The sequence below is a fragment of the Dromaius novaehollandiae genome, chromosome 8, assembly GCF_036370855.1.
Source record: "Dromaius novaehollandiae isolate bDroNov1 chromosome 8, bDroNov1.hap1, whole genome shotgun sequence".
NCBI classification, from domain to species: Eukaryota; Metazoa; Chordata; class Aves; order Casuariiformes; family Dromaiidae; genus Dromaius; species Dromaius novaehollandiae.
The window spans coordinates 40,219,250-40,247,168 of record NC_088105.1 but is presented as its reverse complement, the minus strand read 5'-3'; the positions used below and the strand labels follow the sequence as shown (position 1 = coordinate 40,247,168).

The window sequence follows — 27,919 nt, the reverse complement described above, 5'->3', positions numbered from 1 at the left end:
AGAGTTTCTTACAGTCCTCTTCTTGAGCGTTACATTTATAGAGCTGCCGACCACACAGTTCTTACCCTGCAAAAAAAAAAAAAAAATTGAACTTTGTGTGTAACACACACTGCAGTTCGTCTCTGAGAAGCAGCTCTATTAAATCATCACGGAGATCTTTAGTGTTCCCCCAAAAACGACAGCAGAAAGCAAATGTGTTTATTTTACAAGTCAAGACTTTCTCTCTTTAGCTCTCCAGACCTACAAATCTGATCCAGGATTTTGAGGCAAACTGTATTCTGGCTCATTTTCACTAGAAATAAAAGACTCTGCAACTGGAACCCAATTAAAATTCGATGGATGGGATTAGGCAGAACAAACCCCAGCTTACTCCTTGGTAGGTCTTTTCACTCAGAAGGGCAAAGAAATTTCAGAACCTTTCATTTAAGGAGTCCAGCTTCCTCACTTAAAACTTGTTGAGCAGAGGAGTGTGTGTGTGTGGGGGGGGGGACATGACATAAAAACCTCCCCATATTTTAATTCACCTGAACACCAGGTGAATAAGGCACAGACAAAGCCTATGGGGAGACTTTATCCCAGCTCCATATATTCCAGAGGAAGGTCATTCTGCTAACGCTGCCTGATTGGAAACAGACGTTTGGGAGGACGAGAAGAAAGATTTACTGGTTCCTTATTTTGTTCACATGGAATAAACAAGGAATCTGTTAACATAATGTCCTGGCTCTGTGTAACTTTTTTTCCCCCCTAATAAATGAAGGACTGTGTGTACCAGTGAGGACAGATCTCTAAAACTAAGTAATTGAAGCCTATGATTCCATCTGAAAAGTAGGCTTTCACCTTATCTATTTTGCAGTAATGGTTAAAAGTAATCCAAATTAAAATAAATATAAATATATATAAAGTTAACACAAACTGAAACCTTATCAAGACTAAAAAAAAGCAAACAAAACAAAAAGCCCCTAAAAAAGAAGTGGCCAAAGCATTTTTGAAGGGTTGAGACAACAGAACTGAACCTACTTTTCTTCTTTCTCCCTTCCCCCAAGATTAATATTTGTTTTCTCTTTCAATGCTAAAAAATTGACATTGCAAAAAAAAAAAATTGTTCATTTTTAAAAAGTTTCATGGGCTACACTCACCCCTTTCAACAAATCATTCTAACTAGCGGCTGAGCTTGTCGCCCGGCCCAGGGACTCCCGGGAGCCTTGGTGCGGCAGCTTGCCCGGAGCCCGCGGTGCCGATTCCCGTCCGGTCCCATCGGCCACCCGCAGCTCCCCCCCGCCGGGGCCACACGCAGGGGCCAAGAGCAACAGTTCAAGAATTGAGATCTAGGCAGAACACAGCAGGGCTTCAATTTGTACGATGCTGAGAGCTTTTTATAGACTACATTATTTAAATTGGAAAACCAATGTGGGAAAAAGCAGAAGAATTTATATTAAGAATGAAATGATCAACCTCTTTGGCAAGACAACCTGCTTGACGGATAGGTCAGTCTGGTTTTGGAAACAGTAGACCTGAACCAGAGAAGTGCATTGGAGCTCCTGTTTCTGTGCTGGAATAGCAGAGGGCTTTCAAACTCCTTCTCTAAAAGCTTAGGGTCCTCCTGCAACATGCTTTGTCTAGCGGAAAAGCCTGCAGACGTGATGTTTGGGAAGATGCGGATTCCCAACCCGCCTGCGATTCTAAATGAGCAACCAAAAAAAGGATCAAAATCCCCAGAAGTACCAACAACCCTCAGGAGGCATTTTACAGCACAAAAATAATTCAGACTAAGGTAAGGTCAGAATTCAAGGTGCAAGAGATGCTCCTAATTAGCTCTGTAGGAGGATACGTACAGGGGACATAAGAAAAAAAGAGATAAGAGAAACTTCTTCCTTGTTTGATCTGTATTCCACTTTCAAAGGCAGTTTTAGTTTAGAACAACAAACACACACACACGCACACACACAGATTTACTTGGAAATAGCTGCTAGGTAGACAAAATCCTCTGTCTTAAGTGTATCCTCTCCGGTAAGGGCTCTCGCAGAACTAGGTCACTGCAGAAAGAGCCAGGAAGAAAGAGAGTTTCAGGCGATAGGTGAGCCGCACTAAGCACTTTCAAACACCGCTCCCGAGCTCACCGAAAGCTTCCCAGCTGCTGGGGTGGTTGCTGGGGCCCTAAGCCCACTCCGTCTTTCTGGCCAAAACTGTTTCGCTGTCTCTTTACATCCCCCCACCTCTCTACAGCCAGCTATTGTCTTAGACTGTAATTTCTTTCGGGCAGGGACTGCTTTTTTGGCACAACAGCCTGCGGTCCCTGACTGCATAAGCAAGAGCTGCAGATAACCGCTAACACAACACTCCCCACCCGTAAAGCAAACACCCAGCCTCCTGCCCCGAACCTCCCCGCATCCGATACGCCCCGAGCCTCAATGCGCGGACGCTGCTGCAGCAGCAGCTGACATCCAGCCCGACCCGGCACCTCACCCTGGGAAAACGTGCCGACGTCCTCGGAGAGAGTTCAGCCTGGGAAAAGATTCTCCGCAACTTCCCTACTGAAAGCTGAGCTTCTAGGTTCACTAGGTGTGCACCCCATATCCAAATTTTGTTCCTCAAAGAAACCTATTTTTACGCCATTTTTCTGCATCAATCCAGCCCTTCCATTCCGTTTCTCTTACAGGCACTTTCTCAGTAGTAAAAAAGGTCCCACCAAAGGATGTGTTTCTGAGAGCTGCCAGCAGGAAAGCCAGAGGAGAGTTCAATAAATACAGCAGCATTTCCCTGGTCTTTACCACCACTCCAATTCCCTCTTCTCTTCCTCTGCCCTTTACTGCCACTGCAGCCTCTGCAAAGATGCTCCTTCAGTAAGGTGGCTTTCCAGCCGGCAGAAGAGGAGGGACACAGGTCGCAGTGGTGAGTCAGGACAAGAACAACCTTGAACGTACGCTCACTTTTGGTTTTGTACAAATTTTTGTTCAAAATAAAATTGTTTTAAACATTTAAGTTCCCTCAGGTTATTTGTTTTCCACCACTCAAGAAGGATATATTTTTTAACACATTATTTTACATGCATCTTCTGCAGTAGAGAAGGAAAAGTCTGCTTAAAAAACATTAAGTCAGGGATTCATTCAGTGCTTTGTTATTATAGTGGTGCCTAAAAACTTGCTTTCAAAGATTATTAATCAATAATTGCACAGTTTTAAATTTTATTTTACAAATAATTATTTTTTTCATATAAAGAGAGAGCTTGTGAGTAAAACAAAGCCCAGGGAATAAAAAGCGAACAGAGACTACTTATCGTTAGCATGGAAAACACCACACAAATGATGGTGGCGAGACATATATCAGGCAATTAGCTTGTCTGGCCAGCACCTGCATTCAAGATGTGCTGCACACTGGAGGGGATGGAAAGGAACTCATGGGGGCTGCTTGTTTTGTTCTGTTTTGGGCCTTTTTTCCCCTAGATTTCATTAGATTTCATTAAGAGTGCAATTGTCTAGAGATGATGCCAAACTATAAGAAGGGATACAGCATCACTAGTCAAAAACGTCCCAAAACTTAGGCTAAATGAAATCCATAGCCTAAATCCATAGTGTTTTATAATTTACAGCACTAAGTCATCATAAAACTTAAAATGCAAGATAAAACAGCTGGGCAAAATCATGACTGAAAAAATTAAAGTCCCTGTATTAATTCAAGTTCACCAGATGTAAAAAAAGAAAATCTTGCAGCACTGGAGGACCAAAAGCTGAATTCTCCAGGGAGCAGTCTAAGCAGATCTCCAGCTTTTTAAGTGCGTCAAGCAAACGGGTCGACTGTCAAGACAGAAACGCCCTGACGAGACAAAGAAAGGAAATATTTTAGGATGCCCTTTTATTTTGCAGTGTTTGCATTCCGCTGCAAACACAGCCTCCCATTAGCTGAACTCAGCTAAGAAGATCAGAGAAAGTTCTTCGCTTGGCACCATCAATAGCTGACACTACCGATGCCAATGCAGACAGGCCTAGGAAGGAAAGATCTGGGGGGGTAAGAAAAAAAAAGTGCAAAAAACACAACAAAATTATCCATGGTAGGCTGGAATAAATCTTCCTGACATTTTTATAAAGTACTTAGTCTAAGGGCATTACTTTAGGTATCATCTTTCGATCATGAAATCTCAAATTAAGAACAGTGTGACAGTTTCAAGGAAGAATAAAAGATTGTTGCTATGGCAATCAATGTTAATTTTCTATGCCAAGGAAATGTTAAAGTCTAATGGAAAAAAAAACCCTACAACAAAAGGAAAAAAAACAAAATTATACTACTTACCAGAATTTAAGTCACGTCCAGGATTGAAGGCTCTGCTGTTAACAGTGGTAGACAGTCTATCGCAGCTAATAGTTCTGGAAACGTTGGTGTTAAAATTCCCATCAAATCTGAAATGACAAACGAGAAGATTAGCAAAGCAAGCTAACATTATCTATTAAGTATACACACCATTTGACACGGAAGCAAATCTTTTTGAAGGTTCAATGAAAAGTAATTATTTGTTTGGAAACGCAAACATTATACATATTTTAAGGACCCCAGAAAATTGTGGAACCCAAAACTAGGAGAGAAAAAACTCATCAGGTCTGGACTGAGTCTGCTCTCTAATATATGTTGCATTTCTTCCCTGCGATATTCATTGAGAGGTGCAAACATAAGGGAGTGTGCAGCTTAATGCAGATTTAAACTGTAGAGGTTCCAGCTGGGGAAATCTGCCTAGCACATAAGCAGGCCAGTAGGAGTGTTTGTCCCTGCTGCTGAACCTAACTTCTTCTCGATACTGAGACCCCTTCACTAGCACTAATATTTTGTCTCTTTTTTTATTTTTTTAATTTATTCCAGACACTGTGCATGAAGAAGATTTCGTCTTTATGCCTTTAAAAAGGAAAAAGTCTAAAAAGTTAGAGCAATTGTAAACCTGTTTTCTGTAGGATTTAGGTTTCAACCAGGGTAACAAATTTTATAGTCTGAAGCTCATTACATTTTTATTAGGTAAAATAGTTTAAATATGCTCCTAGTTCTAATGCAAAAAGTATTTGAGTGCATAATTCTCATGATGATAAAATATAATTAAACCAATGTCTTAACAAGATTTAAGAAAAGAAAAGGTCTTAAAGGGTTACACATTTGAAGTTTTCAAGGACTTAAGATCTGCAATTCTGTATCATTTCCATAGGATGATTTTATTTCCTAATGTTTTAGTGATCTGGAACGGTTTCGTGACATTTGACTCCCACTGATTATTCTGAGACTTCAAAAACTATTCACTTCATATCAAAGAATTTTTCTACCATTAACCTATTTCTGAGAAGTTACAATAGACTCCTGCATGTAACATCTGCATAAAACCACGTTCTGGAAGAACCACTTTACTAGTCTTTCTTGCATAAAAGTTGACAGGAAGCAAGTCTTGGAGATAAATCGGGCAGAATAGGAGTTTGTTCAATACTGTCAAGATTAAAATAGCAAATTACACAAAATACAGCTACATCAACAGATGCTAGCCAACTTATTAAATATTAATGGCACATCTATAACTTGCTTAAGTCTACACTGTGCTCACCCAGTGTCACTTTAATGCGTTCATTCTAGCTCAAAGCTCATGTACGTTATATACGTGCTAAAGCCTCTGTTTTGTTGCACATCATCAACTGCACATAAATGTTTGCTCCGCCATCACATTTCTTCCACATATTCCAAGTATGCAAAACAAGCGCTGCTCTCCTGGTTGAAGATTTTACTAAGAAATTGAAACCCAGAAAGTTGCAAGTAGTTGCACAAATACGGTGCCCAGGAAAAAGGGAGAGGATGCTTTTTCCCTCGCGCTCCGCCCTGGCCGAGCGCTTGCCGTCGCGGCTGGCTTCCTAGGAAGCAATACGCTGCTAACTCATCCTGCTGGGGCCACAATTAAGAGAAACAAAAACTGAGACCACAGACAGATGGAATCAGTTACCGCAAGGAAACTTCAAGTTAAGGCTGCATGAAGCAAGCCTTTTAAAGCAGACTGAATCTCTCCTAACCCCACATATTTCCTTTCAGTCCAATTGGAAATAATTCCTTCCTAAAGGGGGGCGGTGGCAGCTGCCCCACGTCAGCCGGGGCAGGATCGATGCAAGCCCCATCTCCCGGCTGACGTGGTCCCCACGCACACGGCTTGGGCGTTAGCGTCACGCACTGCCCACAAACTCTCAACAGGCTTTCCACAACTTCAAAGAGATCTGTGAGAAGGAACGGAGGGAAAGAAATATCCCAGTTAGCAGGCTTACAATCTGCAGGATAGGGTAACGATGCCTCTGAAGGATGTTTGGAGATCTTCAAGTCGAAGAGGAGAGGATCAAATGCTGCGTGTGTTTCCGAGGTGGTGGGAAAACCCGTGGGGGGCCGGGCCGGCGAGCCAGCGCGTGGCCAGGACCACGACCCTGGCCCCACAGCCCCGGCCCCACGGCTCGCTTCATGCCCAAGGCTCTGTGGGGAAACCGGGCTTCTCCTTTTTTCTTCTTTTTCTTTCTCTAAAAAGCCAAAGCTCCCAAACGCTACGGAGATGAGCGCCGGCGCTCAATGCAACGGGCACGGCTGCTGCACAGGGCACGAGGGCACGTTTTGCCCATGGTTCACGTCAACACAACCGTATTTAAGAGGGGGCCTTATTCTGCACCTACAGCAGAGGCTCCGCTCCTGTTATGGGTGAAGAATACAGCATTACCCTTCTCAAAGCTGCAAACTCTGCCCTTCAAGCAGAAAAGGCCTTCCCCAAGAACTTAGTACTAAATTCCTTAAAGATTTCGTCAATTGAGACCAATTAGAATAATAGCCTTCTATGCAAACGCATAAAACCCCTCAGACTGTCTCTTCTTTGGGTTTAAATCAGACTAAATATCATGATTCCAGCAGAATCACAAGACATCTGGTTTTACACAGTTAGAAGTCAGGGCAGAGGCTGTATTTGAAGATGTTATAATCAAATTCAATTTCTGAAGATGCAAAAAATAAATGCAATATTAACTGCTTAAATTTTAATATCCTCACTGACATGCAGAAATATCACAATGAAAACATGTCTTCTTAAACCAATATGCCTGAAAATCAGTTTAATCTATATCCATAAACACCACATCTTAAGCTAACTGTATTCTTCTTGTAAGAGATGTCCCAGACTCTCAGTGGACAAAGTCACAGTGACTAAAGCACCAAAACTTTAATCCCTTCACAAAGCTGGAATCAAAAGAAAGAAAAAAAGGAGAAGGGAACGACTCAAAAGAAAATGAGAAGGGACTCATGCTTATACGGAAATAACTAACTGCCTTCCATACACTTTAGAAGTTACCTGGAATAGATGCCGTTTAAATGGAGCTTTTGTCTTTTTCGTTTGGTTGGTTTTTCTTTTAGTGTTTATTTATAAAAATATTTTTTGACGTTGCAAACCTTCTACCATAGATAACGTACACCCGGAGCAAAGGTTTTCGCACCACAAAGTTTATCTTTGGGCAAAAGCAGCCGGAGAAGAGAGAGACACTGCAGATTAAACATTTCAGTGCTGAAGAAATATTTCCGAGGACTAAAGGACAAACTCTTAGGGAAGGATAATGACTTTTCAGGATGTTAGCTAATTACCCCAGTGCTCCCACCAAAATCTATCAGCAAGGGCAACAGGATAACTTGCTAGCAACAAACACTACTGGTGTCTCTGAACACTGAAGTAAATGCTGGTTTTCTATGCAAAAGCATCCGAAATCTTCCCTTGCTCCAGTTGTATTGCAGGCCAAAAGCCACCTCTCCTACTTGCTCTAAATGACACGTGCACCTTGCCTCTAGTTTGAGCATCGCCAAACCACCGCCTTTAAATTACCAGCTGGAGAAGTAATACATATCTCGATTAAAAACGCCGAGTGCATCGCTACGGTCCTCCTTAGTGTACTTAAAGCTGTCAAACCGAACTTCAGGTCCCCCAGTCATGGGATGAACGTGAGATTTCCAGCAGAGGAGCACCAGGTCTAGCAGAGCTGGAGAAAGCGAGCAAAAACCCCCGCAGCCTGCACTCCTGACAACACAGCCCACACTTGCTTTCTGCTGCTACTACAGCACAAGGGAGTAAAAGGAGAATAAAGCTAGTGAAAAAATGATACAAATGGAATATGCAGAAGAACAACTTTTGTACATCCCAGAGGATGTTTGACATAGGCAGTACTGTGGCAAGTTAACATTTCAGTATTTGTGCTAACTTTAATTACACTGGAGAATTCTCCATTTGATTATTTTGGATTCCTTTAAGTCATTCCAATTAAGAATGCATTATTAAACAATTTAGCAATCTTCACCAGTAAAGCAATGTTTAAAATTAAAAGCCTCAACATTGCAATGGAGAGTTTACAGTAAACACTTGTTTTCTTGGCTGTAACAAATATTTTTGCAAGTCCTGTGATATGTTTTTCTACACTGCGCATTTTCTATAGAAGTAACAAACTGCACAAACCTTCACATCATCTACTTTGGAAGTGATAAAACAAAATTTTTAAGATTTTAAGATTTGCAGACAAGCATTGATCACTTCTCCTGCTGTGTACGAAGGAGACTTGGTTTTTAACCGTATCCTCCACCTCTGCCAGCTGAGGCTATGATGTGGGCAAACCCAATAGAAGAGATGGCTGAGCAGCTCTTGAATTTGGCCCAAAAGGTTCTACATGACAGTACCACAACCAAGGCTCAAAGTCCTCCAAAATCCTTACCAGAAAATAAGAGACCCCTGTATTTTTGCATGTAATCTTTTTTTTTTTTTTTTTTTAACTTAAACAGCAACAAACAAAATGGGCTGAAATTCAGTTTTAAGAAAAGTAACATTCACCCCCATCCCCCTTTCTCTGTCTCTAAAAAAAAAAGCCCTCCTTCTGGATTCACTTTAATGAACAACTGATCGAAACTGCATCCCGAGGGAGAAAACAGAGCTGCGACTCCCCCTTTGATCTCCTCCCCACGGAGAAGCGCGCTCCCTGCCTAGCTTGCAAGATGTTCGCTTGACTGACGTTTGCTCTGATGTGCAAACTGCTTTGAACTTCAGACATTTAATTCCCATCAGGCTGCACTCATTTTTATTCTCCTTCAACAGGATTTACAAGCAGGAGATCAGCAAACGTAGAAGATAAAATATATTTGCAGAAGCTTTGAATCTTACATCAAAACAGCGTTCGAGTGAGCTCCAATTGGATTTCGCTCGGCCTGAATTTAAAGTGTAAATCAACTTCTGAACAGTTTCAGTTTAGGAAAAAATAAGGGCACGGTGTCTAAAAATGACATTTGAATATCTGCTGAGGGGTTCTCACTGTTTTCAGACTTGTTTCTTTCCCCTCATTTTATGTTTATATAAATTTAAAAATGATTTTAGTATGCAAGTGAAATTACATAAGTACATTGAAAATTTGGCATTTCCTTCTCAACTAAACACGTGTTCTTGATCATAGATTTTATTTATAAATACTTAGGTACATAGAAGCCAAATATTTAAAGAGCGCTGGAAAGACAATGTGCGTATGAAGGTTTTTAAAAATAAACGCAAGGAAAAGCTATCCCCTAAGCACGGCAAACATCTTAAATCCCACCCAGTTTTGCCCACCCATTTCTCCGTTGGAAGTGCAGCTCTTAAGATACTGGAGCAACCCGAGGAACTGAATGGGACTGCTGTTATCTCCCACTTAACTGCTCCGAGAGGAAGGATAAACATGGAAAGAGCTGCGATAAAACTGAACTGCATTAGCAAATATTTAACCATCTGTTTAAAAAGAAGAAGAGAACGGGCCACTTCTGAAGGCAGTATCACAGTCAGGGAGTAAATGATTTTCAAAAATAGGTTTGTAAACTCCCTTGGGTAAATACCTGTAGTAATGTTTGCAACGCCAAATTGTCAAGTAGTCTGTTATACTAACAAATATTTCTCCATTCCATCTCTTTTGGCAAATTTAGATAAAAGCATTCCTTAACCTCTTACCAGCACGGTTAACTAAAGAACAAAAACGGGTTTCAAGCAGCTTCAAAACACACATTAGCAGCAGAAGCAAAAGCCTGACACCAGAAATAACGCACTTTGAAACGCCCGTCTTTCGGAAACTTGTGACAATTTTCTATAAAAGCAAACAGCGAAATGCACCTTTCCGCAGCTCTGCAGGGCCATTTTGGGCCACAAAAGCCACCGCCGTGGCACCAGCTCAGTGAAGGACACTCATGCAAACTGCACCTTCACATGCACTTGACGTGTGAAGGTAACTTTAATGGACCTGGCAAAATGGGAACTACATACCGCAGCCCGTGAAAGCCTGCTGCGGGAGGCAGCTGCTCCGGGAAAGGCACACCAAATCCCTGCTAGGTGCGGGATACTCAAACACCACACACGTTATCGCGCTCGCCTTTTGGTCTTCCGTCTTCTGCAAATATTCAATATTAATCATGTTTGCTCTAAGCGTTGCCACCTGTTGAACAGCAGGTTTTTTTTAAATGAAGAAAACTATTTGGATTGTAACTCGGAGGTCAGACAACACAGGCTTGTAAAATTACAACCGCATGGAAAGCTCATGCTTCCAACCCTGTTTCCCCAAAACACGTTTCTTAAATCCCTATTTGGGCACTTTTCACAGCCAGCAGGTACCCCGCAAGCTCCCCATGAATTGAGGGGAAGCTGCAGGTGCTCAGTACTTTTGATAAATTCATTAAAACATTGTTCTGTAAAGGGCCACCCGCTTCTGTCCTGATACTGCATGTCTGGTGTTTGCATGAAATCTGCTTTTCATGGCTTCTTCGGCAGCCTCTACTAGCGCGGAAACAGAAAGCCCTGTTTGGCCAGCAGGGATTTCTTCAAGGATTAGGAGAGGCATGCCACTTTTGCCGTCCGTTTTCCTTATCTCCCATCAGTTTACCTACCCGTTTTGCTAAGTGCCCAGAGCAGACGCCGGTCGGCTGCAGCGGCATCCGCGCAGGCTGCCTCCTCGCTGCCGCTTTGGGTGCCTTCCCGACGCTTTGGGAACGGGGACACGGCTCTAGCTGACCCCAGGGACACAGACACAGTCTGGAGGCCTGCACGGATATCAGATTTTAGTCCCATCTGCTTCCGAAAGCTAAACTCTTTGGATGCTCTGTTCAAACATTGTCCCTTCCTCCACTGTCACCGTGCTTTTTCCATTTCCAAACCTTGATTAAGCAGAATTGAAAATGCAAACAGCTGTATCACAAGCAAAGAACAACAAAAACCAAAGGAAAACATGTATCCCCTGCTCTGCTGCACCAATTTAGCAGTCCACCTGTATTTAGCAGTACTTATGTATATACTTAAGCATATGATTAACTCCCATTTATGTGAGCACATGCTTAAATGCCTTGGTAAGCAGGATGAGCACGAGCATATGATTAAATGTTTGTTGAATTAAGGCCTTTGGGAGCATCATTTGCCCAAATTGCCCAATTGTCACTGACTGCATTGCCTCATTGAACTGATTTTGCATATTCTAATTTATTTATTTTCACTACTTTGCAAAGCAAGTTAGTTCCACTGTACAAAGTTACCTCGGTAGGGAGAAAAATGTGTGATTAATACCAAATACGCTAGTTAGCTCACCATAAGGTGCTAGAATATAGCAACTGAGAGCACAGTTAAATGGTTAATTTTAATTCAAAATTAGCACGTATCTAGCACTATGACACGCTTTTAAGAGACATACTACATTTTCAATTCTGTTCCACATCCATTCCACAGAAATAGTGCAAGCTCTGGTCTACCGTGGCTGTTGCGGATACTACCAGGTACGAACAGCCCTCGGCTGCACTTAGATCATTGGGAAGGCGGGAATAGGTGGCAAAAATATTTTCATTTCATTGCAATATGCTAGGAATTAATAATGAAAAATCTACAAAATTGTAGTTGCCATGGTCATGGCTTGCAAATCCAAAGAGAAATGAAGCAGTTTTCCAATAAAACTTATCATGACTGCTCTAAAAAAATCTTGAGCTAGGACAGAGGTTAACAACAGCTTAAGGCAGCTGCTTGCTTAAAACTCCACCACGCACAGTAACTACACAAGTTAATCATTTGGACTCTTCATTGCGAAACCAAACACTACATAATGGCAATAAAACAAATATTGTTACCCTTGTCATATCTCACTACTCGACTAAAGGAGCAACTTAAATGCCAAGTTCATTTTAGACTCCAGGTCCTGTTTGGTAAGTCCTGTTTCACATCATTTATTTATAGGCACTGGGTGCAGTATTCTCACGGTTTATCTTGAGCAACACTGCAAACAGACTTTGAGTCAATGCTCAGATTTTCAAGTTAAACACAAGCAAAGGCAAGGCCAAACTTTAATAATTTTGGTAACAACAAATAAAAACTAAGCCATTAAAAAAAACCCCTTTAAATTAAAAAAAAAAACCTTTTTCTACACAAGTTCATCATGTCCACTTCATTCAAACTTTCTGTAACAGCTATCAAAATGCCATGGTAATAAACCTATAAAACAAACGCAGATAGGAGGACTGAAGGAAAAATGTGCAGAGAAATACTTTAAATTACAACGCTCTAATAATTTTGGGTACTGCTTCCCAACAGAACCATAACAGTTATGCTTTCTCATGTTTCTGGGTCATAGTATGCCTCTAAATAATACATGTGACATTTTAGGAGTTTTTCTACTTCAGTCCAAATGCTCAGGTTTTTTTTTTCATGACCAGCAGGAACAAAAATAGGAGAGTTTTAAGCAACATATCTTTTGTGAAAGAGCATCTAATATTTTGGCGTCTTAACGACGAAAGAGCTTCGGTACAGGAGCTTTTCTGTGACTTTGGCTGCTACACAGGATCACAGCAAAATCAAGCTAACAGACCATGTGAATACCTTCCCACATGGTTTTTCCAAAACCAGCTTAAACATGTTGCACAGAGAAATCACCTGGTGATGTGAAATGCCACCAAATTTACAAACATCACTGTGCATTTGGAGGCTGAGAGCCTTGGGATAAAAAGCCTTAAATACCATGGAAGGGGCCTTTAACTCCACCTGGAGACAGCATGCTTTTGCCACTGCTCTCGCACCAAGCATTTACCGGAGGGAAAGGGGCTACAGGACAAAGCACCTCTCTACACCCGTGGAAAGAACATATAGGGTTAAGGCGGTCAGTTGTAACCCATACTTCCCAGCTCTCTTGAAATAAAAACAATAGCCTTAAGGACACACAAGGACACAAATTCTCAAGTTACAGTCTAAAACAATCTCCTAAAAACTGCAAATAGCACAAGCAAATGAGTGTCTTCTCCAGTGTCATCTCCCCTATACCCAGCCAATTAACACTTTAAACCAAATGAAGTATCCTAATTATTGTTGCTGTAACACTAGCATGGGGGCCTAACGCCAGCGCTCATCTTCTCGGGCTCAGGGACAGGCTGTTCCCAGCAAAAGCCGAGCCGGCTTCCCTGCTCGCGAGCACCCACCTCCTCACATCTGCACCGAGTTAGTCTGAAAACCAAAGGTCAAAGAGTTCAAGTAAATCAGTAATCTTCAAAATATGATCACAATATCCGGCTGGGAGATACCTGTGTCTATGGTTTTGAAGTAATTCCTGAATCCATGTTCGACTTTCCAAGGATCAACAACAGTTACTTGTAGGCCAGCACTTCTGAGAAAATCAGACCGTTAATTTAGGTTTCCTAACTTTTAGTATTTTCTGTCCAAGAACTTCAGTCCATGTTTCTCCTCTTTGGAGGGACAAAACCCCCCTGTACGAGTTTGAAATGCCTGCCCGCACAGACGCTCTCCCCTGCCGCGTTCCTGCCCCAGGGTCCAAGAGGGACAGACAGCGATGCAGGCTAGCAAGTATCCTTCCAACTGCTGTGTAAAGCTTCTGCTTAAAAAGAAAACTCTCATTTTAAGCTTTTCATTAAAAGTCAATCTGACCTTTCAGGAGGGACAGAGAGACTAGCAAAGGTTTGGACGTAGCTGACACTAAGTAGAGGAGGGAGTTGTGCTCCCTTCCTGGCTTTCCAAACCCAAAGTCTGTAGCAAGTGTCTCTGTCGGGGTGAACTTTTCCACCTTCCTCTTCAGCACGGGTGTATCGAATAGCAGACCTTAAACATCAACATTAGCTTCTTCTTCCCCCCTGACAATTTTAAAAGAAATGGGGAATTTCCCAGAAAAAGGGACTGGGAGATGCCGTATAGGGGAGAAAAACAAGAGGAAGAGCAACAGGCAGGAGAGGCAGAAGAGGAGAACGACCGAAACGGCAGCAGGAGCTAATATCATCAAACCAAGGAAGTCAGCAATGATAAGCACATTGCAGAGCCCACAGGAGGAGGTCCGTAGGCAGAAAACTCACCCGGAGGCTGTGCCAGCGGTGACCTCCAGTTACGCTGCCAAAAACCTGCTCCTTTAGCACCACACACACGAGTGTTTTGATGTGGGCACCTTGCACAGGAGGAACTGCACCAAGATGCTAAATTTACCCCATATGCACAACTGGGCAGCAAGGTAGCGGTGACTCTGGAGCCACCCGAGCCCTAACCCCACCGAGATTTTTGCTTTTGTGCCAATCAGTCAAAAGAAATACAAAACAACCTAGTCGCCTTTCTCCCCAGACACAAATTCATGCCACATATCTGAATGCAGTGAATACTTTAAATCCGTGTATGAACAAAGGTTAATGTAGAACTTCAGAAAGATGAAGAATGCTCTCATCAAGAGCAGAGCTGTCTTACAAAGTTAGATTGCAGAAAATGCTTTCAATATTTATTACCCACATAAACAATATTTTAGAGAGAAGGTAAAGTTAGACTGAGATATAAACAATGGACATAAATTGAAATCGTGGTTTGCATTTTATAATAAACAAAAAGAAAGTTACTTCTCTTTTCCAGTGCATATGGAAGTGCATCGTTTAAAAGAAATTATTACACTGTTATTAGAAAGATCAGACCTTCCATATTACAAGGAAAAACAGAGGTTTCTATAGCTACGCAGCATAATACAACATAATGAAAGAAAACTGCCTGGATTTGGACTACTCAAAACTTCTGCATCTAAAAAAAAAACAAACTGAAAACGAACACACACAGGTTCCAAGCAGCGTATCCAATTTCTGTAAATCTCTCTGTATACCAAACAGCAACATGTCGACATGATTAAGCTGTAATGCAATATTTTTACCATGTGATGAACTGACCAACTCGTGACCGTCAGCTTCAGAAGATTTATTCAGGCTAAATTATATCCCAGATAGTAGCTGTTCATTGAGACACTATCAGATTTATTCTGTATAAAAGACAACTCCCTGCAATTAAGGGTTGAACAGTCTTTTTTTCTTTTTGTTTTAATTGACAGCCCATCACAGCTGAGTCCTAGTCCTTGCTTAGAGCTCCTCATTAAACACGTGCTTAATAGAAATATAATAGAAGAGTGAAGCCGCTGGAATACGATCTTTCCTCTTTTTCAACGTTACCAGAAAAGCAGAAGAGACAAGCTTTTCTGCAAAAGAAATACTTTCATCTTTTTTGTCCCCCCCCCCCACACACACACATTAACCGGCAGCATAAGCAATTTCAGCATTTAAACTTACTCCATCATAGAGGGGGGAATAGTGCAGCAGTCCTGGATCGCAGTCAGGGGCGATGTCAGATGAGCAGTGTACGACGCTTCCACCACTTGTTTGTTACGGTTCACGACATCCAAGTAACGGTTAAACTTCTCACGAATCTTTTTTGCCAACTGGAAAGAGGGGAAAAAAAGAGGAAAAGATGAAACTTGGGTCTGTCTCTTTGTATTATCACCTTCCATATTAACAAACTTGAACGAAAAGGAAAAACGGCATATATTAAAGATGACGGTTGTCTGCCTCGCTCACTGTACTTCCATTTTGCTGACTGAAGCCACTGTGAAGTCAAATAATTAGTAAGACTGGCCCCAGAAAGCAGAATATACGATAGGATAAAACACATTTGCCATCTAGCAAGGGGTGTTTGCACATTGAGCTGTGCCCAAACGAACAGGGAAATTCCCGTTACATCCAACCTCCTTCCACCAAGAACTCGCACCTTGAGGTGACCCATAACCACGCGACTGCTCTCACCGCTCAGGTTCGCACCCACGATGGTCTTGTAAGGCATGATAAGGCTGTGAGGGAAAGGAAACCTGCTCCTCATCGCACGGGGGGCGGAAGGAGCCCTCCCAGCCTGTATCCTTTCCCTTCTGCCTCCCCTTGCTTCCCGGTGAGCATCAGGGACGGCTAGCCGAGCATCTGCCACCTTATCTTCTTTACTCATCCAGGAGTTGACTGTGGCCATGAGCTACAGCGGTTTAACTACAAATGTCAAAAACCAGCAAAAAGAAAAATCTGTAACTGATGTTATGATAGACAAAAACAACAGCCCTCACCCAGGTGAGATTTTTTTGGCAAGCTTTTCGATGCCCGAGCTCCCTCTGACCAAGGCAGCCCCTGCTAAGCCCGGACAAGGCTTAGAGGTTACGCCGTGGCTGCTCTTGGAGCAAACGTGACAGCAGACACAGTTACCGGGAAGCATCAGGTTTTACGAGAAACATCCAGTGAGACTTTCGATCCTAGTCTTTCCTTCGGAGGGAGGAATCAAGGAAACGGATCAGGCATAGGCTGATCCTGAACACTCAGAAATATCCCATTCTGCATCTCAGCGAGCATCTGCAGAGCCGAAGTCACCTCTCGAATTCATAGCACCGGTCCTTGCTCTGCTCCAGGCTCTTCCATCCCGGCCGCAGAAGCTCCGGAGCAAGGGCCTACGCAGCACCGCCGCGTCCGTGCTCCGGGAAACGCAGTGGGGTGTTTCGGATCGCCCGCGCTGACAAATATCTTTCCTAACTATTATTAACAGGACGTTTCATCGTGATTTACCCCCTTACGCGGATAACGCGGCCCACGCCGATAACAGCAACGGCTTTGCCTCCATTGTCCCCAGCAAATGCTACGCCTCAATTACAGGTCTCCTAGGAGCGGCGTTTTTAAGGGAACGCTGTGCAAACGACTCGCAGAATTATACCTAATTGGTTTTGCAGAATGATTTATGGCTGAGACACCAGAGGACTACTGATGGCCTCCCCCGCGTCGGGCACCCAACGCTATTAAATCGCTCCATTACAAGCTGCTGGGCAGCGTTCCCTCTTGCCTACATTCGCGTTAACTTTCTTTTTGCCTGACTGTTCCGCAGTGGCTTAAGCGGGACCCTGAAAAGCGTAGTCTTCTGCAGGTCACACAAGCCAAATTTCCTAGACTCAAGCATTTAAATCTCATGGCCACAAATTTGGGATCTCAGTTTGGGCAAATAAAGCATCTGTGCTTAAACCTTGCTTAAACCAGATACTTCGATCTATATGCTTCTTGCTTAGTTTCCCTATCTGAAATCACAAAAAGTTCACATTTGCTGAAGAAAAAGACCACATGATCTTCCTTAGCAGTAATAAAACTAACCCAGAGTATCTGAGCAAAAGCGCTCTTGCCTGGAAGCCCTGCTTTTCGCCGCTAAACGAACACTGTACGAGATGAGAAGTAGGTATCGATGAGCTACCCACTGCCGGCCATGCAAGAAAAGCACCCTGCACCCCTCAAACCCTTCCCTCTCTCCTTTCCCGGGAGATCTGACACAGCCATTTGCAGAACAGCCTGTACCTCAAATCGATAAAAAGCAAATCTTAGCACTTACCCTGCATCCCCCATCTAAAAACCTCTAAATGACTCAAAGTCATTATATCATTTTTTAAAGGGATCCAACACTTCAGTCAATGCAAAGTACCCGTGGCAAGAAGATCCAAAAGCAGTTTTCCCCTGAAAATTGATTATAACATGTACACCATGTTAAGAACCTAGGAGTAACACACCAACCAGCTGAAAAATTATTAAAAACCAAATGGTTCTAATCTGTCAAATCCCAAAATATAATTTGGATTAAGCCTAAAAAACCCCCAAACAAAAAACCCTTAATTTTATTCCGCTCTTGGGTTTCACTGGAGTGCAAAACTTCCTAAAACTCAGAATAGTGAATCATCACTCTAGTTCTTAGTGATTAAAATAACAGCAAAAATAATACAGACTTCCAAACTTACCTATCCCTTGCATGCCCACGCACGCACGTGCACACATACACACACCCCGTCAGCTCAGACGCATTAATCGGTCTGCAAAACAATGCAGTTGGTTGCTAGACAGTTGCAGAATAAAAGGTGCAGTCTCAAATCAGCTGTTTTTCTAAGAAAATCTTGCACCAAAATATCACTTACTGTTTTTCTGTGTGTGCCCTGCCTGCCTTTAACATAGGCGTAGACCTGCCCAGAGCCAGACAGCTGCTGCATACTGAAGGATGCAAGATCAAAGCCACATTAAAAAATAAATAAATAGATAAAACAAATTCAAATGCACAGAAAGCAAGCAAGCAGGAATTACAGAAGGGCAGAGCATTTAACCATGCAACCATTCTAATGCAGCCAGTTAAAATATTTTAGAGGCATAACAGAAAGCAATGTCCCGGATCAGGCACAGCACATATTGACAGGTTGGATGGAAACACCCGTTTCCATTACAACGTGCCCATGGGTAACGCACTTCAGTTGTCCCGTCTCCACTGACAACCTTTCATCCCACCATCAGTGCGCTTCTCGCATGGTCCCAGAGCCATTTTGCCCATCTGCATACCTCCCTCGAGCCTTCTTTAAAGCTTCTCTCATCCACAGCTCTGAAGTCTTCCTTTGCTAGGGAGGAGTGAGGGGAGGTAAAGCTCAGAGTAAGTTTTATCTCTGGCTGCATCTCAAACACCAAGATAGTTTTAATGTTATCAAGAGCGTATAGAAAATACGTATCAATGAGGCTGGCAGGTGTGGATGAGAGCGGACTTGCACCCGGGGATTACCGCAGCCGGGCTCCTGGGCGAGCGTTGCTTATGTACTGAAGAGCTCAGCTGGTATTTTCATTTTTAAACTCCTTTTGGGAGTCAGAAGGATTTGGATCAAAAGCACCTCCGTCAGACTTACCTATCGTGTATTTCCCCACCATATCACAAGTTAATGATACTGCGGATCCACAAATTCTTATTCCAGAAATTTTCTAACAGACTTATTACTCATCTGCTTCTCCACAGACCCAGGGTGGCCCCGAGGCCACCAGGGACTTTGGTCTCCAGAAAGGACTTCAGGATCACGAGGGGGTTCTGCACACCCACATGATTACACATTCAAGCCTTTCATATTCTTATCATTTAATCAAGATGCAGGAAATCACTTTTCACTCTGCATTGCTTTATGAAGATCAACGCTCATTTGAGGCTTCCAGTCTCCGAAGGATTTTGGCAAGGCTTTTCAAGGGTCTCTCTAAGGAAAAACTCATTTCAAAAGTGGTCCATAACAAAAATGAAAGAAAGGGCAACAATCATTCTGGGAACAAGTTAAACACACCACACATTGCCTTTCATCGCAGGGCTCACGATTAACTGACATAAAACTCAACAGCACGTGAGCATATCATGTTTTACAGTTAGGGAAATGTCACGCTTAGCAGTAAAATCTGGGTCTTTCAGCATGCCGACGTATTGCTTCTGGGACACTGTGTATGCGAAGAGCAGCCATACTTTGGGTGACAGGGGACAAGTCACTAGCCAAAAGGACAAGGGAGCTCTTAGTGGCTGTCCCTCACCCGGCACCCTGCATCAGGGCCAGGAAGCAAGTGCATTAACCCCTTTCATAGGTACTGACATTTTAAAGCCAAAAAGGCTTTTGATAGCCTTGTCTGAAGGTCACCGCAGAGGTCAAGAACGGAACCATTTCTGCACCAAGCCTGTACCTTCAGACTGAGGTACAGGGTACTTTTAGAAAGATATCCCATCTTGATTTAAAAAGAGAAGAATTCAAGCGATGAGGAGTCCTTTCGTTAGTGTGACTGCAAAGCAGCTCCTCAGTTTTAACTAGCATTTCATTAATTATTTTTATAACGAGTACATTCCCTGAAAACAGACGGAAAGCTTGCGTGCAATCGGCATCCGAAGCGATGCTGGCCTTAGCAATGAATATGCAAAAAGCAAAACATGTTATAGATCGCTGTGTCCTTTCCCACAGCTTATTAAAAAACAGAATGCAAATTAACTGGCAAGGGAAGACAAGGAGAAATATGGAATAGCTAAAGCTCTGAGAAGGAGGAAGTAATTTCATCACCTGGCAATTGGTAACGGAGCAAGCAAAGGAACATAACCACAACAGCAGAGGTCTGGCTCTGCAGCAGGCTGGGAAGCAGCGCTGTACTATCGACCAAGTCCCACCCAAGCTGTGGGCAAGTCCTGCAGGATCCAGAAGGATTACGGCAGCAAGCAGCAGCAAGCACCATGAGCGGCACACAGCAGCGATGAAGAAACTCCCAGAAGCAAAGTCCAGCACAGCCTGGCTCCGTTGCGACTGAAGAACAGCAAAGCAAACCAAACGTTTTACAAATGATGCAACAACCCAGCGATTCTGAGGCTTCATTACCGATCAGAATCCACCAGTTTAGTTTCTTCAGTGGGAGCATAAAGTGGGAATGAATGTCAGGCGTTTGTAGGCAAAGATATCATTTTCCACTGCATGGGGAAAAAGCAGCATTTCCACATGGACGCGATTTGGAGAAATCGGTGTTTGCCACAACCACAATTTTACAACATCCTCCTAAGAAACACTTCCGAAAGCTGCCTTCAAGTGGCTGAACTTGAAGACAGAGGTAGGAGTCAACGATCACCCTTAGCTTCCAGTCCATGAGCAACCTGGAGACTGGTGCTGTACTGGGACCACCAGCAGAAACACAAGGTGGGGGGGGGGGGGGGGAATGGAAAAGCCAGTCTCAGTCAGGCTAAGCTGAATTTACAGCAAGACATCAGAAATACAAGTCAGAGCCAGAAAAAGCCCGAGTGGACGGGCCTGGTTAAGAAAGCAGAGGTCACCTTTGAGCGTGAGGCACTGAAACACTACTTCAAACACTAAGTAGAAGAAATTACCTGAATTTGGGGGGGGGGGGGGGGGGAAGAGGGGGGGGAAATCCTAGCATTTTCTGATCTGAGTTTGGGCATTTGTTGTACCATTAGGGACAGAAAAGAAGATAGAGAAACATGGCCGACACTACAGGAAAACCTGAAAATGAAACACCACACCTTTTCGGCTTTACAGTCAACCTAGAAAAGGATTCATGTTAAACGTAAACATATTTTCGATCTTATTTATCAGCACAGCTAAAACAATAACCCAGCTTGATAGTGGGATAATCTACACCACAGACAGACACAGTGTGCAGCAGGAGCATCCGCTCAGCAGATCGGTTTGGAACAGATACTCCGATTTTTACCAACAGTCGCTGCTATGCTCTAAGGTCCCTGCCGGTGTGCAAGGTATCGCACTTTTCTGTACGATGCTAGCAAACACGCTGCTGTTCAAGGCTGCATCACCTCCCCCCTTCCTCTTTGCATTCCAGTCTCCTACCCGCTACGCTATCAGAAACTAGACGCCTGACATAATGCTGAATATATGCTGACTTCCTTTACAACTGCAAACCTAGACTGCCCTTACTCAAACTAACCATTTTCCAACTTATCTATATCCCTGGTTCATACTACTAACATTTTAATAGCAGAGAACTCGCATACAATAAGTAAATAACTTACGGGAAAGGGATTCAGATTATTTTCAGTAATTATCCTCTAATTTTTAATAAATTCTTCAAAGTGAAAAGGGTTATATAGAATTACTATTCTTTTTAACAGATAGCTCCAGACTTCAAGAGTTTAACTATTTGAACGCCAAAAGGTAAGGCACTCCTTGTGTGGCATGAAGAAAGCCAAGCATATCAAATTGTTAGGCCCGAAGGCCAACAGCTGTAGTTTTGCACTTTCTCAACAAACTGAAAATCATTATTTACAGTTTGGTACATACAGGAAAAAAAAAATCCCCACACAATTTAGTGGTCTGCCAGAAAAAAGTCCCAGCTGACATAAAACCATAAGTAATTGCCTTCGGGAATCAGTTGCTAAGAAAATGTTAATGAATGACAAAGCCAGGAATGAGCGACAGGGGATTTAATTTGCTTACATTTGTTTGCATTTGTTCAAGATGATCCAGTTGGAAGTACTACTCTTGCTCATAAAACTCCAGTTATTCTGCTTGTGATTCATTAGGGCTAAAAGACCTAGTTATTAATGAAACAGAAGTGCTCAATTACTCTTCCATCCACTTCACTGTCGAGCTTTTAACCACTGTAATTATGCTTTGCCGGGGCCTCGTTTTTCTCTTCTGACAGCTAAGGATTCATCACACTACCTATAATGTTCAGACAGTTATTTATATCTACTTAGAGTGAGCGTGTACATCTGTGACTGGGAAACAAGCAATGTATTTTAAGTGGAGAATCTACAGTTAAGACTTCAAAGAAGTTTTAATTCAGTTTCTTAGTTTCCCCCAAACACTTCTGGCTTTCAAAAGCCATCTGATACATATAATCTAGCCCACATGGCTCTTTTGTGGTGTGCAGACCACCCAGAAATACTTGTGAGAAACATTACCCTATCTCTAAGTCGAAGCCAGTGAACCCTCCTTTTTAGATGTCAGGAAAGGCTCAGGTTTAAGCTAAGCTCACATGGCAGCGATCGTTCTGCAGCGCTCCGCACACGAGCTCACACACCTGCGCACGCTCACACAGATACAAAAGTCTCCTTAAGGTAGACTGTAGAGGTACTTTGGGCTCTAATACTATGCATATTAAAGCAATCTCCTCCCCAAACTTCTCATCTGTCATCATTTTGGTGCACCCAGCCTTGGGCGTTACCAACGCTCAAGGGGAAGCAGCAGCTTGCTGCCTTCCCACGAAGCGGATCCCTCACCCAGCACCCTAGCTTGGGCATCCCCAATCTCTACGCTCCCTCATAAAACAGCTTTTCTGATTTTTTGCTTAGTTGCACCACACTGAGACCGTCTTCCTCTCTTATTTAACATGCATGACAACAATTTTTTACTCCTGTACTATAGGTGATCTTCTCAACTGAGAGCTGGGTGATTCAAAAGCAGGAACCTGCTCCTATGGCAAGCCGAATCCAGAGAAAGAGCATGCTTAAAAAAACCCCTAGGATCTAATACCTCCACTGACCAAAGCTGGGAAAAACTCCTGTAAAGCAAAACTGTTACTGGGTTTGGACACTATTATCCGCAGGGTCAAGCAAGGTTTAATATCAGAAATAGGGTACTTTACCAGAATTAATGCTTTGGTCTAGTTTCCTCTGGTGCTTCCCAAACACATCTCTATCACATCAAAAAAAATAAGAGACCCCATGCAAGCCATACCAAAGGTGAAGCACACACTCCCACTTTTTTTCCCCCTAAACAAACCTTTTCAATTTTACTGTAACGCACACAAGAGATTAACCTAAAATTTTTAAGATTTCAATCAAAAAATCTAATTTCAACCCTAGGTGATTAATCACATGATATTACACTCAAAGTTACGCGTTGACATTATTACACACTTCTAATTAATGCCAGTACAGGATAAGAATTCCACACCAAAGACCTGTACCCTTTCATTTAACAAAAACCTAGAGTTGCTGAACTTTTTCCTGTACTATTCTATTTTCTGCAAATTAGCTTAATTCCTGCATTGATCATAATCCTATCAGAAGCTACCAGATATCTTTTGAAATAGAAAAGGAGCTGAGCCCTGCTCTCAAATGCAAGCTTGCCCAAAGCTTAAGTGCATTGTATGGGAATGCAGAATCCCATTTGACTCATCTCTGCTTTGACTTTTCCTTTGGAAAAAAAGGTTTGCCTGGTAGTTTTAATATTTTATCGTAAACATAAACATAACTTAAGAGTGCTAATTTGCTTACATACATTTCTAGTTTTAATGCACCCACGCATGCAAAGTACTGATATGCTCCTGAAAACACCCCACAGCAGCTCATGCACAACCCAAGCTACCTGCGCGGCTGGGAGCTATTCGCTTCCCCCAGGAGAACTCCGCTCTGAGGCACTCTTGTTTTTACCCAACATTAAAACTGGTTTGATAGGGGTCGAAGGAGGTCAGGTTACTTGCTGACGTTGTATAAATGAGCCCATGCTTAAACGGGGATGAAAAGCCAGTTCTTTGTTCCAGCCTCCAGGCTGCCTATACAGGACAATTTTTGTCCCTTCTAGCACAACAGATCACATTTACCATGACGATGAAGTTGTGAGAAAACGCTATTAGTACTTTAATTTCCTAAAGAGGATGTTAAATCTTATTTGACCTGCCTAAAAATTTATCCAAAATTAATTTTCCAAATGCATTTACAAGTACTAAAATGCAAATAGCCTGTGCGTTAAAAGATACACTGCCTTAATGTTAAATTGAAGAGTGCATTTTCCTCAGAATATTTTCTAGTTTGCTCCCTTAAGAAAAGCTGCACAGAGTAGCAAAAAGCCCTAATAGGAAACTGTCCCAGCAGGACACTCATGCCTTTCCACGCAAACACAAACCTGCTAAACACGTAAGCATAGCTGATATAATCCTTCTTCCACTTGCTGCTGTCTCAGTTGCTGTGTGCTGGAAGTGCGGAGAAAGCACAGCCAGAAGTGCAATCCCCAGACTGGCTGCGTGCTTTTAAGGCACAACAAAACAGCCCTTTCGCCCGCATTCAGCGGGTAGCAGCACACGAGGAGGGGGTTCAGGCTTACCTGCTGGACTTCGCTTTCTCCATTGGATATTTTTTCCGTGTACACGAAGGAGTTGAATATCCTCTGAAACAAAAGCAGAAAGGATGCGTAAGAGACATTTTGTTACAGCCACCACTATAAAGCAGTTTCAAAGTGCGCACAGGGGAAGAAGCCTGTGGCAGAGGAGGAAGGTTTCGCTTGGGGGGTCTAAGGTGTCAGATTTACCTGCGGGTAATCAAGTTTATGGAAGCAATTCCTGTTCCTGTATCTACACGGGAGGGTGGTTTGCATTTTCGAAGGTAAACACACAACAGTATTTTCAAAACACCTGCTAACTTATCAAACTGACATAAAACGCAATAAAAATGCTGCACATGAAAAAGGCACCGCGCCTGCAAACTATGACTGTTCTCTAACACTAAACGTTTAACTTAACGGAATTATTTTTTGAAGTACAGGTTGTTTCCAACTCTCCCAGCCAGGAGGGCAAGAAGAGCTATAGGGTTCATAAGAAATCGAGTGGCTGCTTCTTCGCCCTACAGCAAGCACCCTTGATCAAAGCAAGAATTTTAACAGGGAGGCTGAAATCGTTTTTCTGGCAGGTCCCTATGAAAATGCTGATACTTCCTTGCACACACTGGCATTTGCAACCAGAAACGCACCATGCACTTTGCAGGAAAAAGCAGCCCAAACCCGTAAGAGATGCAGGTTGTCGGTACATGCTACAGGAACGAGGGCACAGGGAGCCCGTCCGAGAGGGAGAGGGACTGCTATCCAAATTATTAGCAGTTACAACTGCAATTCCTAAAGACTTCAGCTAAATATGGTTTGATATCTTTAGTCATCGAGAGCTCTTCTAGCGCGGGTTTAGCTAATTTCCCCCCGCAAGGGTATAGGCAGACACCCCTGGCAGCGGCAGCCTGCAGAGCCCTTCGGCTCGCTCCGCTCAGGATCATCGCTTGCCCTTATCGCCTCCCCTCCTGAGGATGTCAGGAATTTCAGAAATGCAAACTCTTAACTCTAAAGGAGCATCTGGAAGGGCAGCTATAAATCTCCTCAGTTTACAAGTCTCGGAGAGCCGAGGAGGAAAAAAAAGGCAACTGCTCTTAAAAGCTGTCCATACATCGAGACTTCCTCTTCTCCCAGACCTTTGTTTAAAGTTCTGCCTGGGTACTTCAACTACAAACACGTCCCCCCTCCCCGCGAGATGAAAAGATAATTTAAACATCAGAAGAAAAATACATTAAAGCATGTCATTTTGATGCAGAATGTTTTAAATGAATTGAATTTTTCTCTCCACGCGGCATTTAGCCTCCAGACATCAAAAGGGACGAGAAGGAAACGGTCCGTCAGCCGCTGGGAAAGGAGCCGCCTGCCCGCGTCCGAGGCTGACCCCTTCCTCCAGGCCTTTAACACAGAGCTGCGCTTACCAACTTCCAAAATAACGACCAGGAGCATTTTACTACCTCCCCACTGCATTGAGATAATTTCAGAGAAATTTCAGAGAAATTTCAGGAATTGAGAAAATTTCGTTACTCTCCCCCAAGAGCAAAAATCAAAGCTCCGTGAACATTTTCTAACAATTCCCTACCCGCTATTCTTTTTAATACATATGCAAGGCGCAAGTCAACATTTGCACTCCACGTCGTCTAACTTTTTAAGTAGAAAAGCAGTGCTAAGTGATAACTTCCAAACGAAGTCAAAGGAACCTCCCAGACGAGGAGTAAATAAGCTCCACAACTTTACAAAAATAGTCTAAATATTTAAGCGAACTTGCTCGTTGGAGCTCGCACAGCACATTAGCATCTGCGCTATATCCTTCCCACCCCTCGCTGTTTAATTGAATCTGCTTAACAGATGGCAGCGGGCTCAGCGCGCTCCAGCAGGACACTTAGGCGAGGTTTAAGGAGATGCCCGTTCGAGCGGGTTTGCCGTAGCTGCTTGCCGCTGCCCGGATGGTGCTGCTGGGCCGGGACCGCTGCCGTGCCGCAGGGCCGAGCTCCAGCTCAGCCCCATCTTCTCCTCCAACCGCGCTGGCCTGGACCAGACAAAGTCATCCACGCTGCTGGGACTGTCCCTGACGCCTCGGGATCGCACGTCGCCTGCCGTCGCGAAACATCAGGTTGTGCCCTCTTGCAGTTACCAACTATTTTAAGCTGGATTATCATCACCTTTATAAATATTCAGTTTCTTGTTGAATCTTGCTGAACTGCATGGAAAAAAAAATCCTCTTCTGAGGAATTCTCAAGTTTCTAAACCTACCACGTTTAAACCCCAAGCAGCTTTGCTCTTGTAGCATTGCAGAAAATAAAACTATGTTCTCTACACTAGCCATTACTTATATATTTTTTATATATATATATATACACACACACACACTCTACTATAACACACACACACAACTTTTATACACTACTAGGTTCCCTCCCTGCATCCCTCCCCAGTAAGCTCCCTTCTTCAGGAAAAAGCCCGAGTGTTTTTTGCCTTCCTGACATAAGGTCCATCTGGGGCACGAATTAACCACATCAGGCTTCTCCTATTCCTTTCCCTGGTAGGGATTTTAAAGGATTTGAGAACAGCTGTTTCAAAGTCAGGCCACATCCCCGCTGTGCACCTTCTAACGCGGCTGTGTGGGCAAAGAACGGATTTCAACTCATCCAACGGCTTGGTTTCCATGAAGCTTCTCACTTAAAAAACCAACACAACTATCAATTTTTGTTTTCCAACATAAATTCCAAACCACGTTTCAAGATCTGAATTTCAGGATTTGCATTTCAGTGCAGCTGGGTCTGCCTCACATTCAGCTTTGAGTTGCAAAGCAAATATGTGATAAAGGGTGTAAACTGGGAATGAAGGAGGGGGCGCGAGGCCGGGGTCCCGCAGGCAGCCCTCCCGTGCCGGTGCCTCCCCAGGCGCAGCTCGGCGGTGGCACTTGGGGAGGTCACCGAAGGCAGGACACCTCCTTGTAGGAAGGAGTCCAAGGCAGAGGGACACGGGCCGAGGCCGCAGCAGCATCTACCAGAGGCACCACCGCAAACGGACCAGGAGAGACGAAAGGACTTTTAAGATAATTGCAACATCCCCTAATCGAACGTATAAATTATTCTTCCTTTCTTCTCTACTTATCTGCGTTGTGATTCTAGCTGGCTCCTGAGAAGTCGTCCTTTCTAGCCTTCCGAACTGCCACTAATAAACTTTTTTCCAGCAACTTTTGGATGTAGACTACTCTCACCTGTCCTATTTGAAAA

General features: G+C 43.3%; 1 protein-coding gene across 3 annotated transcripts in view; it reads right to left on the bottom strand.

The window, feature by feature from the left end:
* The window catches only part of CACHD1 (cache domain containing 1), a 105,890-nt gene that overhangs the window by 45,055 nt on the left and 32,916 nt on the right, over positions 1-27,919 (bottom strand). For 2 of the 3 annotated variants that reach the window (XM_026111583.2, XM_026111584.2), the window contains exons 2-4: positions 24,693-24,755; positions 15,583-15,731; positions 4,285-4,391 (exon numbers count right to left, since the gene is read on the bottom strand). In XM_026111583.2, coding sequence (XP_025967368.2) covers positions 4,285-4,391; positions 15,583-15,731; positions 24,693-24,755 — 319 coding nt within the window. Of the gene's footprint in view, positions 1-4,284; positions 4,392-15,582; positions 15,732-24,692; positions 24,756-24,896; positions 24,978-27,919 lie in introns of those variants that run through there. The other variant, XM_064516314.1, reaches the window with a different exon arrangement.